At 67.0% G+C, this 17,005-nt stretch overlaps 1 protein-coding gene across 1 annotated transcript in view; it reads left to right on the top strand.

Annotated features, from left to right (window-relative positions):
• Positions 1-5,557: 5,557 nt before the first annotated feature.
• MYO15A (myosin XVA) overlaps positions 5,558-17,005 on the top strand; it is a 14,898-nt gene continuing 3,450 nt past the window's right edge. Inside the window, 33 exon segments of the mRNA XM_050906173.1 lie at positions 5,558-6,397; positions 6,470-7,355; positions 7,358-7,666; positions 7,669-7,827; positions 7,830-7,931; positions 7,934-8,053; positions 8,056-8,625; positions 8,628-8,785; positions 9,748-9,830; positions 10,068-10,131; positions 10,237-10,346; positions 10,582-10,656; positions 10,879-10,969; positions 11,093-11,098; positions 11,445-11,548; positions 12,119-12,182; positions 12,277-12,390; positions 12,586-12,747; positions 12,837-12,906; positions 12,909-12,949; positions 13,053-13,111; positions 13,412-13,535; positions 13,625-13,720; positions 13,812-13,943; positions 14,390-14,515; positions 14,709-14,786; positions 15,203-15,357; positions 15,512-15,557; positions 15,697-15,821; positions 16,072-16,189; positions 16,280-16,455; positions 16,528-16,612; positions 16,897-16,950. Coding sequence (XP_050762130.1) covers positions 5,729-6,397; positions 6,470-7,355; positions 7,358-7,666; positions 7,669-7,827; positions 7,830-7,931; positions 7,934-8,053; positions 8,056-8,625; positions 8,628-8,785; positions 9,748-9,830; positions 10,068-10,131; positions 10,237-10,346; positions 10,582-10,656; positions 10,879-10,969; positions 11,093-11,098; positions 11,445-11,548; positions 12,119-12,182; positions 12,277-12,390; positions 12,586-12,747; positions 12,837-12,906; positions 12,909-12,949; positions 13,053-13,111; positions 13,412-13,535; positions 13,625-13,720; positions 13,812-13,943; positions 14,390-14,515; positions 14,709-14,786; positions 15,203-15,357; positions 15,512-15,557; positions 15,697-15,821; positions 16,072-16,189; positions 16,280-16,455; positions 16,528-16,612; positions 16,897-16,950 — 5,331 coding nt within the window. The 5' untranslated portion in view covers positions 5,558-5,728.

The raw sequence follows: 17,005 nt of genomic DNA, 5'->3' as shown, positions 1-17,005 counted from the left end.
ACTCCTTTTATAATTTAATTTAGTCAGGAATCGTTTGCGAGGTAATAAAAAGAGACTCTGACTCCAAATACATTCATTTAATTCAATGAGAGACAGTTACTGCGGCGGGCTCGCCTCAGCCAGCTTCCCTCACCCCATCACGCTGACATCTTAAAGTGCTGCTCAGGGCTGTATATAAGAGGCACGATCCGCAGTGACAGCTTAATTGTTTCAAATGCTGACAAGGGTCACCCCAACCAGCCGTCGCGCATTGTGCGGGGCTGGCTCGGGAGGCTGCGGAGAGGAGGATTTATGGCTGGCAAATAGTTTCGAATTCCTCTGGTTGCGCCCGCTAAATGATGAACCTGCCCCTTGGGGATTGGGGCTATTGATTGTAATTTGCAGTTAAGCCCTCGCTTTCTGAGGAATCAGCATAATAAATACCCACCGCATTACGGCGGGGACGTGTCTGCGCGGAGGAGAAGGAAGCGGAGGTTTGCCCGGCGCGGGCGGTGCAGCGCCTGCAGCAGGATCCTCTGGCTGCCCCCGGGTTTGGGAGAGCCGCCGGCTCCATCGCTGCTGGGAAAACGGTCCCCGGTTTGGTGGGATGCAGGAACCCAGCGCTGGAGGAGGGGAGGGTGAAGCTTTGAGGTTCTCGGATGCTTTGTGAAGGCAGGCGGAGATGCCCTGCTCATCCCGAGGAGGAGAGGGCGATGCGGTATTGTCGGGATGATGGGTGTCTAGATCCCTTCTCTGTGCCTGGCCTCGGGAGCCGGTTGGTCCCAGCCCTCCTTTGGAGAGGGGGGTGTGGGGGGTGTCCCCCCCACGTCCCTGTGATTTCTCTTTCTGAACTTGCATTGATTTGGGGGCAGGAGTGGGTCAGAGCCATTCACCAGCTGTTCACATCTGGGGTGGGTGACACAGAGGTGGCACAGATCTTATGTCCCGGGAGGGAAGGGGCTGTGGGACTGCCCAGCTGTGTCACTCGGGGAAGAAGGGACGGGGACCACAGGAGGGGGACCAGAGCTGGCTGCCCTCGTCCTTCCAGCCGCTCCATCCCTGATGCTCTGCAGAGGGAAGATTAGCTCTCGTCCCTCCGCTCATGAGTGGAGATGAGAATAATAGCAGTCATCAAATATGCATTGGATAGCAGCAGCCTGCAGCTGCCGTGCAGCAAATATGGTCCTGCGGCTGCCGGGGGAGTGACGGTCCCCGGCAGAGAGCGAGGCCAAGAGCACGACGCCGGCAGAGCCGGGGGCTTTGGGCAGCACCGAGCTGGCCCGGTGCCATGCGGGCGAGCTAGGCTACCCCAGGTGAGTGGCTGCAGGTCCCCCAGCCGGGTGGCACGTCCCTTTGGGCTTGTGGAGGCCATAATGGGAAGGAGCAGGGAGGGAACTTTGTGTGGGATGTTGGTCCTTATGCAAACGCTGCGGCGTGGGGCTCGGCTCCTCCGGGTCGGGGCGTACGGTGTCCTCTCGTCTGGTTATCCTTGCCTGTCTGCTCGCTGCCTTTAGACCCCTTATCTCACCTTCCAACTCGCACCTTCCCTACAGTCCCAGCGTTCCCACTGCCCTCCAGAGCCAAGCTTCCTCCCCTAAACACCGCATCCTTCCCCAGGAGCCTCTGCCCCATGTCTCCCGCCACCCCTTCCCCAAATTCCCTTTACCTTGGGGCTGTTTTACCCCCAGAAAGTTGCCCTGGCCACAGCTCTGCGGGGCCCCTGGGCTTGGCTCTGGGGCCGAGGCGATGGCACGGCGCTGTGACCTGGCTCCGAGGCCACCAGCCAGCGTTCCTGGGTGCCCGCCAGCCCTAAGCCCAGGATGCGTCGTGCCCAGCTGGTCTCTGCTTCCAGCATCTGCTCCGGCCTCTCTCCTGCCCGTAACGCCTCCCTTGCAGACAGCTCTCGGTGTCAGGCAGCAGCCGGCGGGCAGGGACGTGATGTGCATCGCTCAGGAGATGCTGGGTCCCCATCCTCAGTTTGGAGGGAGGAACTGGAGGGGGTTGAAATTAGCCAGTTCAGGGGTGTGATGAGTGCTCGGGGGGGGGGCAAGGAGAGACCCGCCGGTGCCTCGGGGGCTTGGAGGGCTGTGCTGCTGTCACGTTGCCCGTTGCTGGAAGGATCCAGCCTGTCCCCGTGCTTCTGGCATCCCTGTGGCTCGTGGCTGGAGCAGCGAGAGCTGTGGCAGGGCTGCCCCGCCTGCACGCAGGTGTTTGAAAGTGGATGCACCATGATACAGAACTGGTGACGGGGAAGGGGACGTGATGAGAGATGCAGTCGGGAGGTGTCTGGGCTGGCTTCACGGGGCCGGGGCACAGAGCTCCTGCGAGGCATGGCAGCGGTGGGGCCGCCATGGCATGGTGCAGCGGCACGGAGCCCTGCTCCAGCTGTAACTGGAAACAGGCTGTAAGTGGACCCGGGGCCGGCTGGTGACCACAGACCTGCCTGGAGACGGCAGAGCTGCCACCCCGGGAGCTCTGCCTGCCGATGCTGGTGCTCCAAAGGTACAGTCCTGGGCAGCAGCGTGTCGTGCCGGGCTGGGGTGGGCGAAGCAGAACCCCAATGGCCAACGTCTCCCTCCCCTTTCTGCAGCCAGCCCTGGCACGGCCCCGGGACGCGGTGGTGGGACAGGGGCTGCCCTGGGCCGTGTCCCTGGGGTGAGGTGGCTTTCCCTGGCTCAGCCACGTGGCTGGAGCCATTCAGGGGTGACAGGGTCAGAGGATGCTCTGGGCATCTTCTCCCAGAGCCCCGGTCCCCATCGCCCCCCCAGGGAACCCCTCACTGCCAGGTTTTGCACTCAGGGTCCCTCCCCTGTCCTGCTGCTGGATGCGGCCGTGCCCAGACACCCCGGAAACAGCCGCCAAGCGTGGGTGCCCCACGGTTTGGGGCTCATGGCCATGGGTTCCCCTTCCGACCCCCAGCATCTGTGACCATCCCGCTGTGCCTGGGCACGAATGCCCCTTCCCAATCTCTGCCGTGCCAAAGGCAGGTGAACACTGTGCCTACGGATGAAGAACCCAGAGAGGTGGCGGGGGGGTCCAGTATGGGGACTGGGACCATGGAAGGCAGCCCCTGCGTGGGATGAAGCCTGCTGGGCTGAAGCCAGGCTCCCCGCTCTCTCTTGCTCTCCCTTCCTCCGTGTCTCCTCTCAGAGAGCCCTTATCACGGGCAGGCACCGTGGGCACAGCCGTGGCAATGGCACAGGGAGCTGTGCCGGCGCCGCAGGGCATGGAGAGCACCGCCAGTCCCTCCTCTGCCCTGCCTGGCTCGGCAGGGATTGAGGTGGGGACCTGCAGCGGCTTCTCACCAGCTTGGGTACCCCCTTGCTTGCTGCCAGCAGCCGAGGGGGGCCATGTCCGTGTCCACAGTGGTTCCCCGCCACATCGTGGTGCCCGGGCGTCGCTCCGTGCACCCGTGCCAGGAGGAGGGACGGTGCAGTGGTGTAGGCCAGGCGCCTGTGCCGTGGGCAGGGCAGGCTGCATCGGCCCCGTACGGCACGGTGGCGATGGCAGACCTGTGCGTGGACCATGGCGGGGGCTCCTGCGAGGCGATGCTCCCCACGTGGCTTGGGCTCTGCTGATGCTCTTTCCCACCGATCCTATGCTCGTGTCACTCCGTAGACCCTCTCCTGATACCTGCCGAGTGCCTCCCCTCCTGCTCCATCCCTCTGCTCTCCCAGCAGCTCCGGAGCAGCCTCCCTCTGTGCAGATCCCATTGGGGTGTCTCCGGCCCAGAAATTAATGCAGGGAGGAGGCCAAAGCCATCAGATCATGGCTGATACCTCCTCCACTGCAAAGGTGGCAGGGAGGGACCGGGCTGGAGAGAAGACAGCGCCGGGGGGTGCCAGCCGTGGGGCTCTCCTGGTCCTAGAGGAGGCCAGTGGGTTCGGTCCAGCAACTGCTGCTGGTTCTTGGGTTCCCCCAGCTGCTGCACAGCTGGATGCTATTGCTGCTCCTCGCCTGGGTCTCCCCAAATACCCCCTGCGAGGGGATGGAGCAGATGCTGCCCCTGCCCGCACGGCTCCTGCCGCTGCCCGCAGGTGATCCGCGCAGGGCAGCAAGTTCCCACCGCCGCTGCTTAAACTTTCATGAACCTGCAGCCGCAGGAATCCAGCCCTGGCATTAACATTTGATGCGGTCACCCCGCGCCTGGGCACGTGTGTGTGCAAACACGCTGCCGGCACCGGCACGGGGCACACGTGTGGCACACGCCAACCCCCTCGCCAGCTGCGTGCGGTCACGTGTGGCACCCTGCACGCACACGCAACGTGCGTGGCGTGGCATGGGGGGGTACCCCCCTGGGCTCCCGGCTCCTCTCTGCTTCCCAGCGGGGCTGTGGGATTTGGTCTGGTGTTGGGTTCCTCCTCTGCGACGCTCCCCTTGGCCGTGCTCCCGGTGCCGGGGCGGCGCGTGCCTTGGGCTCTGCAAAATTGTCTCCTCTCTCTTGGTGCCACGGTTTGGCTTTGCAGGGTCAAACGGGTCCCTGGGCTTCATCCTCCTCCACGCTGGCTGGAGGAAGAGGCTGATTCCCCAGGGGAGAGCACAGGGAGCCCCGAGGCGTGGGGAGGTGGCAGGGTCTGGTTTTGGGGTGGTGACGGTGCTCTGTGCCATCCCCCGCAGCGTGTCCCCCCACCCCAGGGGGATGCTCCCCACCACGGGGGGCCCTTTCCTGCTCCTTCGGAAAAGTCTCGGGCCGGAGTGGCGCATCCCTTACATTATTCATGCCGCCGCGAGCCCCGGCGGTTGGGTTACAGCCGGAGCCCAGCCGCCAGCACCGCGCTGCCTAACTCGCGGGGTGCCGCGGGAGGCAGGAGGCAGCTCCCGCCGGGCTGCGCTGGGGCTGCCGTCTCGCCGCCCCAGCGCCATGCCAAGCGGGGGGCCACGGGCGGCCGAGGGAGCCACGCACGGGCACGTGCCTTGCCGAAACTGGGCGCAGGTAAATACCCTCCTGGGGCAGGCTGCGGGGTCAGGAGCCGGACAGTGTGCCGGGACCTGCCTTGTGCCGGCGCGGGGCATCGTCTCCCAGGGCCCCGCCGGGGCTGGAGCATGAGTGCCTGCCGCCGCCGGGATGGTAGGCAAGAAGGGGGAGCCCAAAAAGGATGCGGAGGCCAAAGGGAAGGGGGGCAAAGGGAAAGGGAAGGATGGCAAGAAGGGCAAGAAGGAGGCACCCAGCGAGTCGGAGGAGACCTCGGACGCGGAGCTGCTGAAGGCAGAGGAGAGCGAGGAGACGGAGGCGGTGGAGGAGGAGAAGGACGAGGAGGCGGTGGCTGCGGAGGAGCCCAAGAAGGGGAAGGGGAAGGAGAAGAAGGGGATGCTCAAGGGGGTGGCGGCGAAGAAGCCGGGCCGGGGGAAGAAGGTGCAGCTGGAGCCGGAGGAGGAGGAGGGCGAGAGCGATGCTGCGCCAGCCAAGAAGAACCTGAAGGGCACCTCCAAGCTGGTGATGGGGCTGGCCGCCAACAACGCCAAGAAGAAGAAAGGAGCCAAGGGTGCAGAGGCCAAGGGCCAGCCCAAAGCGTCTGCAGAGCCTGGCCTGGCCGAGGAGGAGGAGGCGGCGGCGCCGAAGGCCCGGGTGAAGCGGAGCTTCCGCAGCACCTCGAAGCTCTTCCTGGGCTTCAAGAAGCTGGGGTTGCGTCGGCCCAAGAAAGGGCAGTTCAAGAACACGTCCCGCTTCTTCTGGGGGCTGCAGAAGCACAGCACCAAGAGGAGGAAGAAGAAGAAGAACAAGGCGGTGCTCAAGTCCACCTCCAACCTGATGGTTCGCTTCAAGCGTGTGGGCAAGAAGAGGAAGGAGGCGGCCGGCAGCTCCCCGCCGGCGAAACCGTCCTTCCTGCTGCTGCGGCGGGGCGGGCAGGCGGCCGAGGACGGAGCATCCCTCTTCCGCCGGCGCCCGGAAAGGAAATTCAAGCCGCGGGCGCAGGTGCTGAGCAAGGCGGCCGCCGCCACGGGCTGGCTGGCCAGGAAGGTGCTCTCCCGGCGCGGGCGGCTGGCGGGGGGCGGCCGGGTGGCCAACGCGGCCTGGCTTTCCCGTATCGGTGCCAGGAAGCTGCCGTTCCCCGCGGAAGACGAGATCCTCAGGCACCGGGCCAACATGAAGCGGATCCCCGGCGGCAGCGGACTGTCGGCCCCCGGTGCCACACGGCACAGCCAGGAGAGGCACGGCAGCACGGTGCGGCGTCCGTCCCGGCAGCGCTCCCAGCATGCACCTGCGGAGCCGCCGGTGCTGCGCTACGGGTGGGCTGAGGATGAGGATGGAGCCTACAGCCGCCGGCGTGGCTATGCCAAGGAGGAGGATGGAGCCTACGGCTCCTGCCGTGGCTATGCCAAGGAGGAGGACGGAGCCTACGGCTCCCGCCGTGGCTATGCCAAGAAGGAAGATGGAACCTGTGGCCTCCGACGTGGCTACGCCAAGGAGGAGGATAGAGCCTACGGCCCCCAGCATGGCTACGCCGAGGAGGATGGAGCCTATGGCCCCTGGCGTAGCTATACTGAGGAGGAGGATGGAGCCTATGGCCCCCAGCACTGCTACGCTGAGGAGGAGGAAGGCTACATCCAAACCCCAGCCTACCCAGCGCGGTACAGCTTCGAGGATGCGTTGCCAACCCCCTGTGCTGACTACCCTGGCTACGAGGCAGAGGAGGAGTATGGCTTCTACGGCAGGTTTTGGGATGAGGGTGACCTGCCGGGGCACCCCTACGGCTACGCAGAGCTCGAGGAAGAGGGGCCGTTTGGCGGCGGGTCCCCCCTCACCCTCTACGACCCTTATGGCAGCGACCCAGAGTACGGCGAGGAGACGACGGGGCCCTTCGGCTACAGGGGAGACCCCTACGAGGACTATGGGGAGCCTCTCTCCGAGGGGTACCTGGGGGGCGAGTACCCCGAGCATCGCATCCAGTACAGCGAGGCGGGGTGGGCGCCGCACGCCCAGTCCTCCTGCAACCCCTATGCCCTGGCCCTGGAGGAGATTGCCGAGGCCGAGGAGCCCGAGGAGTGGGAGGAGGAGGAGGAGGAGGAGGACGGGGAGTACCCCTTCTCCATCCTCAGCGCCTCCTCGCTCCGGGGCATGCGGGAGACGCTCTCCTCCAAGCTCTCCCTCAATAGGAAATTCAGGCTCTTCCCCCGGCCCCAGGTCAAGCTTTTCGGCAGGGACCGACTCGACGTCCCCCTCCCGCCGTCCCCCCACCTGCCTGCTGCCCGCGACGAGGATGACTACGACGAGTACGAGCCGCCGCCGGCAGCCCCCGGCCCTGCGGCATCGCCGGGACGCCGGGTTGCGGCAGCGCGGGCGTGCGGGAGCCCTCTGGGGCAGTTCCTCCAGCGCTCCCTCTCGCAGCCCTCCGGCCGCCCGCCACGGGGTGCGGGGGGATTTCAGGACCCCCGCACCCCCAGCCCTCTTACAGACGCTCTGGCCGCAGGCTGGCAGGGATAGAGAGCGCCGGCTCGGGGGGCCGGGACCCCCCAACACGAACATCTCCAGTCAGGGACCCTTCCTTGCCGGCGGGGCCCCGGGGGCAGCCCCCTCCCCGAGAGCCGGGGGCTGCGCGGCGGCTGTCGCTCCGTAACCCCTTTGCCAACCCCGGGGGTTCCCCATCGCCACCGCCAGCCCGGCAGCGCCCCAGCAGCATGCGGGGCGAGGGGCCGCGGCGATCCCCCTCCCTCGGGGCCAGCCTCCGGCGGTTCGGCCCGAGCCCCCCACCCCACCGCCGGCTGCCCCCCGCTCACCGGGGCCGGTGGGGAGGCGTTTGGGGGTGCCCGCGGCGGGGTCGGGGAGACTCTTGTCCCCGAGGCCGTCACGGCGGAGCAGCCCCCCTGGGCTGCCGCTCCCCCAGGCCTGGCCCCGGCTTCCCGAGCCCCCACCAAGGCTGTGAAGCCACTGCAGAGGACCCCCTTCCTGGCACCGACCCCCCACCCTGGCAGCCGCCGCCTTGGCCCCCCCGGCCCCTCCTGGGATGAGGAGCTGCCCCCTGGCAGGGTGCCGCGCGAGGTCTCGCCGAGGTGCCCCCCCCGCCCAGCCCCGCTCCCGGCACCCCCAAAACCTTCATCCAGCGCATCGGGCAGCCCCTTGCCGGGATGGCCCCCCGCTCCCCCCGGCGAGGCCATCTTTGGCCAAAGCGGGGGGCCACAGCCCCTCCCCACGGCGCTCCGTGGGGCAGTCCCTGGCATCGCTGCTTGTGGGGAGCATGGCCCCCGCTGAAGCCCCCCCATCCCCACCTCCCACCTGCCGTCCCCCCTCCCGCTCGCCCTCCTCGCCCCGGCGCCCATCCTGGCGCGATGGGAGCGCCCGCAGATCGCCGAGCCCACCGGCTGGGCGCCGGGGCTGGGCCGATGCCGGGCTCCCTATCCTCCCCTCCATCCCGCGTGGTGACCGGAGCCCCTCACCGCAGCGTCGTGCCGCTTTTCCAGCACCCCGCGGCCGAGCCCCCGGCTCGCCGGCCGCCTTCCGCCACGGTGCTCGTGCCCCGGGACCGGCGGAGGCCGGCGAGGGTGATGGGGCGGCTGGGGAGGAGGGCACGGGGCGCTACGCGGTGGTGACGCCGCAGGTGCAGAGGTTGGGCTCCTTCCGGCGGGCGTCCCGCATGTACAAGCAGCACTGGTCCACGCAGCACGTCGTGCGGGTGCGGGAGATGCCCGACGCCTGGACGGCCGAGCAGGGTCCCCCCGGCAGCCCACCCAGCGTGGCCGGCGGTGGGCGAGCCAGCGGGGAGCCGACATTGCCCGATACCTGAGCCAGCGCTCGCCGGCGGGCGGCTGGCGGGACAGGCACCCCTGGGCAGACGGGTACCTGGGCACCAAGCAGCCCTGGCGCAGCAAGGTAATGCCAGCGGGGAGCCTGCCATGGGTGCCGGCGGTGGGACGGAGCTGGGGGGTGAGCCGGCAGCCGGAGGGACCTGGGATGGGGGGGCGTTTTGAGATGGCTGCCGGCTCACCGGGGCATGAAGTCATCAGTGCCGGGGGACTTGCAGGGCCCAGGGTGGGGGGTAAGTGGCTATGGGTGCACTGGGTGCTGGTGGGGGTCCTGCCATGGGGAGAGGGCTGGAGAGGGCGGGCATCGCCCGTTGTGTGTCCCCCCTCCCCGTGCACGGCCCCCTCGGGGACACTTGACTCTCACGTATGGAAATGCTGAGATCTGATCTCCGGCTGGGGCGGGTGCGGGTGGCACCCTGACCCGGTGGGTGTCCGCTTTCCTGCGCACCGCCTGGCCTGCCGCCAGCGCGGGCTCCTGCGTGCCACCCGCCCCACGTCACCTCTGCGCGTGGCCGTGGGGCACGGCCGTGGGGAGCAGCCCCCAACCCCACGGCTCAGCCCCCACCACAGCCCCCTTCCATCATCTCCCCTGGGGGTGCCACCCTGCCCGAGGGTCTCCATCGCTCACCCCTTGCAGCCCCCGTGGGGGTACGGGTGTTGTGGTGGGGGTGGCACAGCCGCTTCGGCCTGTTCCTGCCTGCCCACGGTGAGTGGGACCAGGGCTCTCCTGGACCAGCCTTTCCTGGGATGGTCCCCAAGGACGCCTTGGTGGCCCCCAAGGACGCCTTGGTGGCCCCATGTCCCCATTTTCGGCACTGCTGCTCTCCCCTGACATGTGACACTCTTGCTGGGGGACCCGTTTCAGGGCTGTGGGATGCTTGCTCGGGGTCCCTGCCATCACTGGCTGTGGGCTCCTCGCTATGGGGTCACAGACAGTGGTTTTGGGGTGGTGTTGGTGACGGGGTGGGACACCGGAGGGGGTTGGCACAGCCCTGCCGTGGCGGAGCTGGGCTGGGTTGCTCCGTGCAGATGCAGTCGCTGTGCAGCCTGCCCATCGTGCGGTACCAGGAGCCGCAGGAGGAGGACGGGCTGGAGGACATGACCCAGCTGGAGTGAGTGTCCCCGTCCCCTTCGCCACCCGCCGTGACCCAGTGCCGCGGGGGCCAATGGGGCTGCAACCCCCACCCATGCACCCCACGGCCCCCGCTGCTCCCCACCCCATCCCGTCCCATCCTGACACAGGGTCCGCTCCAGCTTCCCGGGGCTGGGGATGCTGGGGACACACGTGGGGACAGCAGACACCTCCTGTCCCCCTGCCACCCCCTAATGCAGCCTCTGCTCCATGCCAGGGACCTCCAGGAGACCGCGGTGCTGAGCAACATCCGGACGCGGTTCGAGCGCCAGCTCATCTACGTAAGCTTAGGGGTGCACCGCGTTCCCCGAAGACCCCAGGTGTGGGGTCTTCGGGGGGGTCATCGCCCTCCGAGCGCTCGCAGCCCCAACCTCGCTCTCCCGCAGACCTACATCGGCAGCATCCTGGTGTCGGTGAACCCATACCGGCTCTACAACATCTACGGGACGGAGCAGGTGCTGCAGTATGAAGGCAGAGCCCTGGGCGAGAACCCACCGTGAGTATCGGGGTGTCCCCGAATGCCTTGCGGGGACAGGGGCACTTCTACCCGCCGTCACCCACCCCTGGGCCCTACAGCAGCCCCCGGCTGGTCCCAGGCCCCCGAGGACCCTCAGTCGCAGGATGCTGGAGTGGCTGTGTCCGTGCTTGGGGATGCTCGGGGTGCAGGGGGGGTCCCTGCGCCGGGGCAACGTGGCACTGCACCCCCCACCTCTGCTTTCCCCCCTCCCCAGGCACCTCTTTGCCATCGCGAACGTCGCCTACTCCAAAGTGATGGATGCCAAACACAACCAGTGTATCATCATCAGGTGGGACATGGCTGTCCCCACGCACGGCTCCCCCGGCATGGCTCCTAATCGACGCTGCCCTAATTGCCGGTTGCAGGATGCTGCCGCCAGCCTGGCCCGGCCCCAGGGCCGATGGGTGCCTCTGGGAATGGGGTGCTGGGTGGGTTTGGGGTAAGCACACCCCACCCCGGCCCCCTGCTCAGCTGGTGATGGCCCCGGCCGTGTCCCCTCTCTGCGTTTCAGTGGGGAGAGCGGCTCAGGGAAGACCGAAGCCACCAAGTTGATCCTGCGCTACCTGGCAGCCGTCAGCCAGAAACGCAGCGCTGCCCCGCAGGTAGGGTGCTGCCCCGGGGGTGTCCCCGTCCCCTTGTCCCACCTCCCTGTGCTCTCCTCCACCTCCTGCTCACGCCTCTGCCGCTCTCTCCTTGTCCCCATGCTTCCACCCGGCCCACGGCAGATAGAGGTACCGGGGGGGGACACGACACGTGGGCTGGGACGGTTCACGGGGAATGAGCGTGGTGGTGGCATCTCTGCTGTGTCACCCCAGCTGCGGGGGGATGGCGGGGATGGAGAGCAGGAGCTCGGTGCATGCACGGGTCCTTGCGCTCTCCCACCTCCTCGTGCAACCCGGCCACGGTGCACACCTCCAATTTTGGCACCCATGGGTGTCTGCACGGGGCAGGAGGTGGCAGGGAGGGTGGCATGGGTGGGAGGGTGACAAGCGGGGGTCTCGCCACCATGGGGACAGCCCATGGTGTGTCGGGGTGCCCAGGCTGATCCCCCCCCGGCTCTCCCCATCGCCGCGGCAGATCCTGGAGGCGACTCCCTTGCTGGAATCCTTCGGCAACGCCAAAACCGTGAGGAACGACAATTCCAGCAGGTTTGGGAAATTTGTGGAAATCTTTCTGGAGGAGTAAGTAATGCTGAGCAACGCCCGCGTGCGGCCGGCCCCCACCCCCTGTGTCCCCCCCCCCTGCCCCAGGGGTGCCCAACCCAGCCCCCAGCCCCGCTGCCAGGCTGCCCCTGCCCCTCGGCTCTGGGGTGGGATGCACACGGGGATGCTTTTGGGGACAAACCTTGATGGGAGAAAGGCAATGTCGCCTGAAGACAGGCAGCGTTTGCTGTCCCTGGGGTAGGGACAGGGATGCTGTGCCCTGGGCTGGCACCCTGACCACCCCTCATCCCCAGCCCTGTCCCCACAGTCCATCCCACCCTTGCTCAGCCCCACTGATCCAAATGGGGGGTGGGGGGTGGGGGGGTGATACCACCACAGGGTGCAGCAGCTCCAGCCCTCACTTGGGAGCCGGGTACGGGCACCTCTCCCTGCTTGCCCATCCCTGGGGGGTGGGGGGCACCTGGGGACCGGCACCGACCCCCCGTGTGCCGGGAGCAGCATCGGGGCAGGGGTGAGCACCTTGGGGGGGTGCACAGCCCCTGCCCGCGCCGAGGTTTGCCAGCCGGGTGCCCGCTCTCGCCCCTGCAGAGGCTTGATCTGCGGTGCCATAACCTCGCAGTACCTGCTGGAGAAGTCCCGCGTGGTCTTCCAGGTGGGTGGTGAGGGGGTCCCGGGCTCTGCCCCCCCCCCCCCCATATGCTGCCCCCCACACTGCCCCCGCCCCAGCTCGGTCCTCTGCTCCCCAGGCCAAGAGCGAGCGCAACTACCACATCTTTTACGAGATGCTGGCAGGGCTGCCCGCCCAGCAGCGGCAGCGGTACTGCCTGCAAGGCGCCGAGACCTACTACTACCTGAACCAGGTAGCGTGACCCCTGCCCAATCCCCCCACGCTGCCTGCTTTTCAGGGAGCTGGCCGAGCTCAGGGTGCCGGTGGGTTCCCGAGTCCTCTTGGGTTCAGCGTGCGGTTGGGGAGGGTGCTCAGGGCAGGGTGTCTCCCCCCCGCCGGGTGCTGCCCCCCCCGGGACACACTGATGGCACCGAGGTGGCCATGCTAGGGTGGGAACTGTGAGATCCCCGGCAAGGACGATGCGGAGGATTTCCGTCGGCTGCTCAACACCATGGAGGTGCTGAGTTTCAGCGTGGAGGAGCAGAACAGCATCTTCCGCATCCTCTCCTCCGTCCTCCACCTGGGCAACGTCTACTTTGAAAAATACGAGGTACCCCAAGGGGAGCCGAACCGCGCTCCTCGAGCCCGATTCGGGATGCGATGGAGGAGGCGGTCACCGCATCCCACCGTGTCCCGCAGACCGACTGCCAGGAGGTCGCCACGGTGGTGAGCGCCACGGAGATCCGGACGGTGGCTGAGCTGCTGCAGGTCTCCCCGAGGGCCTGCAGAAAGCCATCACCTTCAAGGTGACGGTGAGTGCGGGGAGGGGGCACAGGCAGGGAGGGGGGTCCCTGGGGACCACGGCTGGAGCTGCTAAAACTCCATCACGCCGTTGGTTTTGTGCGCCCCAACCAGGAAACGCTACGGGAGAAGATTTTTACCCCTCTGACCGTCGAAAGCGCCGTGGATGCCAGGTAGAGGGAAGGCGGGGGGGGGGCTGTGCTGCGTGGGGGCACGGGGGATGTCTGGGCCCCCGGGGACGGGGCGGGAGGTGAGATGCCAGGCTGGGAAAGGGGATGGTCAGGTCTGCCAGTGCAGGTTAGGCACGCCGGTGATAAAAACTGCAGCCCCAAGGGCTGCCCCGTGCACGATGTGGGGCTGTGGTGGGTGCTGGCCACGGTGGTGGGGGTGTATGCGGTGCCGTGCCGTGCCATGCCGTGCCGCGCCGTGCCGTGCCGGAGCTCCAGCGCTCTGCTCGTCTCGCCCCTTCCCAGGGACGCCATTGCCAAGACCCTTTACTCCCTGCTCTTCGGCTGGCTCACGGACCGCATCAACAAACTGGTGTACCCGCGGCAGGAGGCCCTCTCCATCGCCATCCTGGACATCTACGGCTTTGAGGTGAGCTGGATCCATCCCGGCTCCATCCCCGCCGTCCGCCAGCCCCAGGGCTGCGGGGTCTCAGGCTCCGCGGCCCCTTCTTCTCGCAGGACCTCAACTTCAACAGCTTTGAGCAACTATGCATCAACTACGCCAATGAGTACCTGCAGTTCTTCTTCAACAAGATCGTCTTCCAGGAGGAGCAGGTTGGCCAGCGAGCAGTGCCGGGCTCTGCCCCTGTGCCGAGCATCGCCGCGGGGCCGGAGGCACGGGGCTGACTGCGTGCCGGCCCCGCAGGAGGAGTACCTCCGGGAGCAGATTGAGTGGAAGGAGATCCCCTTCAGCGACAACCAGCCCTGCATTGACCTCATCTCCCAGAAGCCCTACGGCATCCTCCGGATCCTCGATGACCAGAGCTGCTTCCCCCAGGTGAGGGGCTGCCTGGTCCTGAGGCGGTGAGGATGGCAGCACTGGATGGTCACCGTGCCCGGGGTGACACCGTGGCCCAGGGCTGCTCTGCTCCTGGGGTGTCCTGGACAACCTGGGAGAGCCCCTGGGTTTCTCCAGGCTGGACAAGCCCTAAGAGGTCCCAGGTCAGTGCCACCGGAGCAATTTCCCCCAGAGGACTTGCTTTTGTAGGAATTACTGAAAAACCCTTCCTAGCTGTGCTATAAAAGAGAGAAAGGTGGTTGCACCCTCTCTGCCGATGGGGAAACTGAGGCACAGAGCAGCAGATGCCCATGAGCGCGCAGCTGCTTGGTGGCAGAGCTGAGAGTAGAGTCTGACCGGTTGTCCAAGCATCCCTGTCCCAGTTCCTGCATTCCCGGGGCTGCTGAACCGCCCGAGCCGTGTCTCACCCCTGCGTCCGTCCCCAGGCCACCGACCACACGTTCCTCCAGAAGTGTCACTACCACCACGGGATGAACCCGCTGTACACCAAGCCGAAGATGCCGCTGCCCGAGTTCACCATCAAGCACTACGCGGGGAAGGTGACCTACCAGGTGTGCAGCAGTGGGATGCCCAGCTGGGGTTTTAAGGAGGGTTACAGAGGAGCTTTATGGGGTTGATCCTGCACCAGGGGGTGAGGGGCAGCCCAGGGGGTCCGGCTGGCATTCCCCCATCCCGGCCTGGAGCTCCTCACCTCCTCCTGCCGTGCCGCCAGGCTCCTCACCGTGAGGTTTTGCTCTTTACCAGGTTCACAAGTTTTTGGATAAAAACTATGACCAGGTCCGGCAGGATGTGCTGGACCTGTTCATCAGCAGCAGGACCAAGGTACGGCCCTGCCTGGCCCCGGCTCTGCGGTGCTGGGGGGATGCCGGGCACGGATAGCCCCCTTCCATACACACCACTTTTCGTGTCCCCAAGCGTGTGGCCCCATGGCCAGTGAAGCCCAGGGGGACCAGGAGCAGAGGATGCCTCCAGCTCCACCCCATGCCCTCTTCCTATGGGGTCCTCTGGGTTTGACCCCTCAAGCATTGGCATAAACGGGCACGTGGGCTACTCTTGCACTTCCCCATCCCCATCCCTATCCCCATCCCCATCCCCATCCAGGGAATCCAGATGCGAATAGGGAATGCGACTCGCTCAGGGCTGGGCAAAAAGACAGTGGCTGGGCTGGGAAGAGGAGCCAGGAGAGCGGCACCATCCCGGCCACCTTCCTCCTCCCTAACCCTTCCCATCTCCCCAAGGTGGTGGCCAACCTCTTCTTCGGCCATGCCCAGATGATGGCCCGGCAGAGGAGCCTGGTCAGGAGGAGCAGCACCAGGACGCGGCGGTACAAGGCCCCCACCGTGGCTGCCCAGTTCCAGCAGTCGCTCCTGGACCTGGTGGAAAAGATGGAGAGGTCAGGGCAGGCAGGGTGGGCAGGGTGGGCAGGGTGGGCTGCCAGGCCATGCACCAGGCTGGCGGGAGCAGGGTGACAGCCGGACCCGAGCCCGAGGTGGCCGGGCTGGCTTTGTCCCCTGTCGCCCATGGCCGACGGGGTCTCTCCGACGCAGGTGCAACCCCTTCTTCGTGCGTTGTCTCAAACCCAACAACAAGAAGGTGAGAGCCGGCCCGGGCTTTTCTGCCCGCAGCGATGCCAGTGCTGCCTGTCCTCGCTGGCATGGGGAGCGCGGTGGGCGCACAGTGGGCAGGGGTCTGCCTGCGCGGCCGCCGAGGCTTCTCCCCATCTCCTCCCCAGGAGCCGGGGCTCTTTGAGGCCGACGTGGTCAGCAGCCAGCTGCGGTACTCGGGGATCCTGGAGACCATCCGCATCCGCAAGGAGGGCTTCCCCATCCGCATCCCCTTCCTCGTCTTCATTGACAGGTGCCTGGGGGCTGCGGGTCGGGTACCACCATCCTGGCGAGGGGAGACCACAGAGCTTGTGGGTGTTTTGGGGGGCAGCGTTTGGCCCGGGGTTCCCCCACGGCGGGAGCTGGGAGCCCCCCGCTTTGGTGCCCAGCACCAGGAGAAGCTGCTTTCCCAGGCTTGGTGCTCATCACCGCAGGGAGGGTCCATGCCGGTGTCCCGGTGGGGTCCCCTGCGGTGACGGTGACGGTGTCGCGGGCTCACCCAGGTACCGCTGCCTCGTCGACATGTGGTCCAACGTCATTCCCAACGGGGCCAACTGCGTGGAGATGCTGAGGAACCTCTGCCCCATCAGCCCCAGCATGTACTACGTCGGCGTCAGCAAGGTACCGTCCCGGGCAGGGAGCTTGGCTCTGGTGATGCCCTGGGGAGAGCGGCTGAGGTGGGGGGCTCACGGCGTCACCCCCCCCTCCCAGCTCTTCCTGAAGGAGCAGCTGTACCAGGCGCTGGAGAGCAAGCGAGCCCGTGCCCATCACCTGGCCGCGCTCACGCTCCAGCGCTATGCTCGCACCTTCTTCATCAAGAGGCGATTCCGCTCCCTCCGCCGAAAGATAGTCCTCCTGCAGAGCCGGGCGCGAGGCTACCTGGCCAGGTGGGGGTCCCGGGGGGGGGGCGGCGGGTGGGCACTGGTGAGTGGCAGAGGGTGACGGGTGCCCTCCCGCAGGCAGCGGTACCGGCGCATGCGGCGCACGCTCATCAAGTTCAGGTCGCTGGTGCACATCTATGTGAACCGCCGGCGGTACCTCAAGGTGAGGCGGGGGCTGGCACATCCCAGGGGGGTCCCGGGCACCCGCTCCCACCCTGCTGCATGCTCGGTGGTGGGGCTGGAGAGGGCACGGTGGCACCCCCAGACCCTGAGCCCCCCCCAGACCCATCCCCACCGCCTCCTCCACACCCCATGGGGCGTGGGCAGTGCCTCTTTGGGGTGAAAGCCTGGTGATGCTGCGGGGACAATGGCACCCCAGGGGGGTCCTGCTGCCTCCGGGTCTCCCTCCCTCCCGGCGGGGTCTCAGCACGGCTGCTCTGCTTGCAGAGGAAGGAGGACGCCCGCCGGCGGGCGGAGGAGGAGAGGGAGAGGATGAAGCAGGTAAGGGGGTGCAAGCAAGCGGCACTGGGGGGAGCACACCACGTGTGATGCACTC

Source organism: Gymnogyps californianus, chromosome 15, assembly GCF_018139145.2.
Source record: "Gymnogyps californianus isolate 813 chromosome 15, ASM1813914v2, whole genome shotgun sequence".
NCBI classification, from domain to species: Eukaryota; Metazoa; Chordata; class Aves; order Accipitriformes; family Cathartidae; genus Gymnogyps; species Gymnogyps californianus.
Note: the sequence above shows the minus strand (reverse complement) of the source record. Positions and strands in the feature narration are given on the sequence as shown.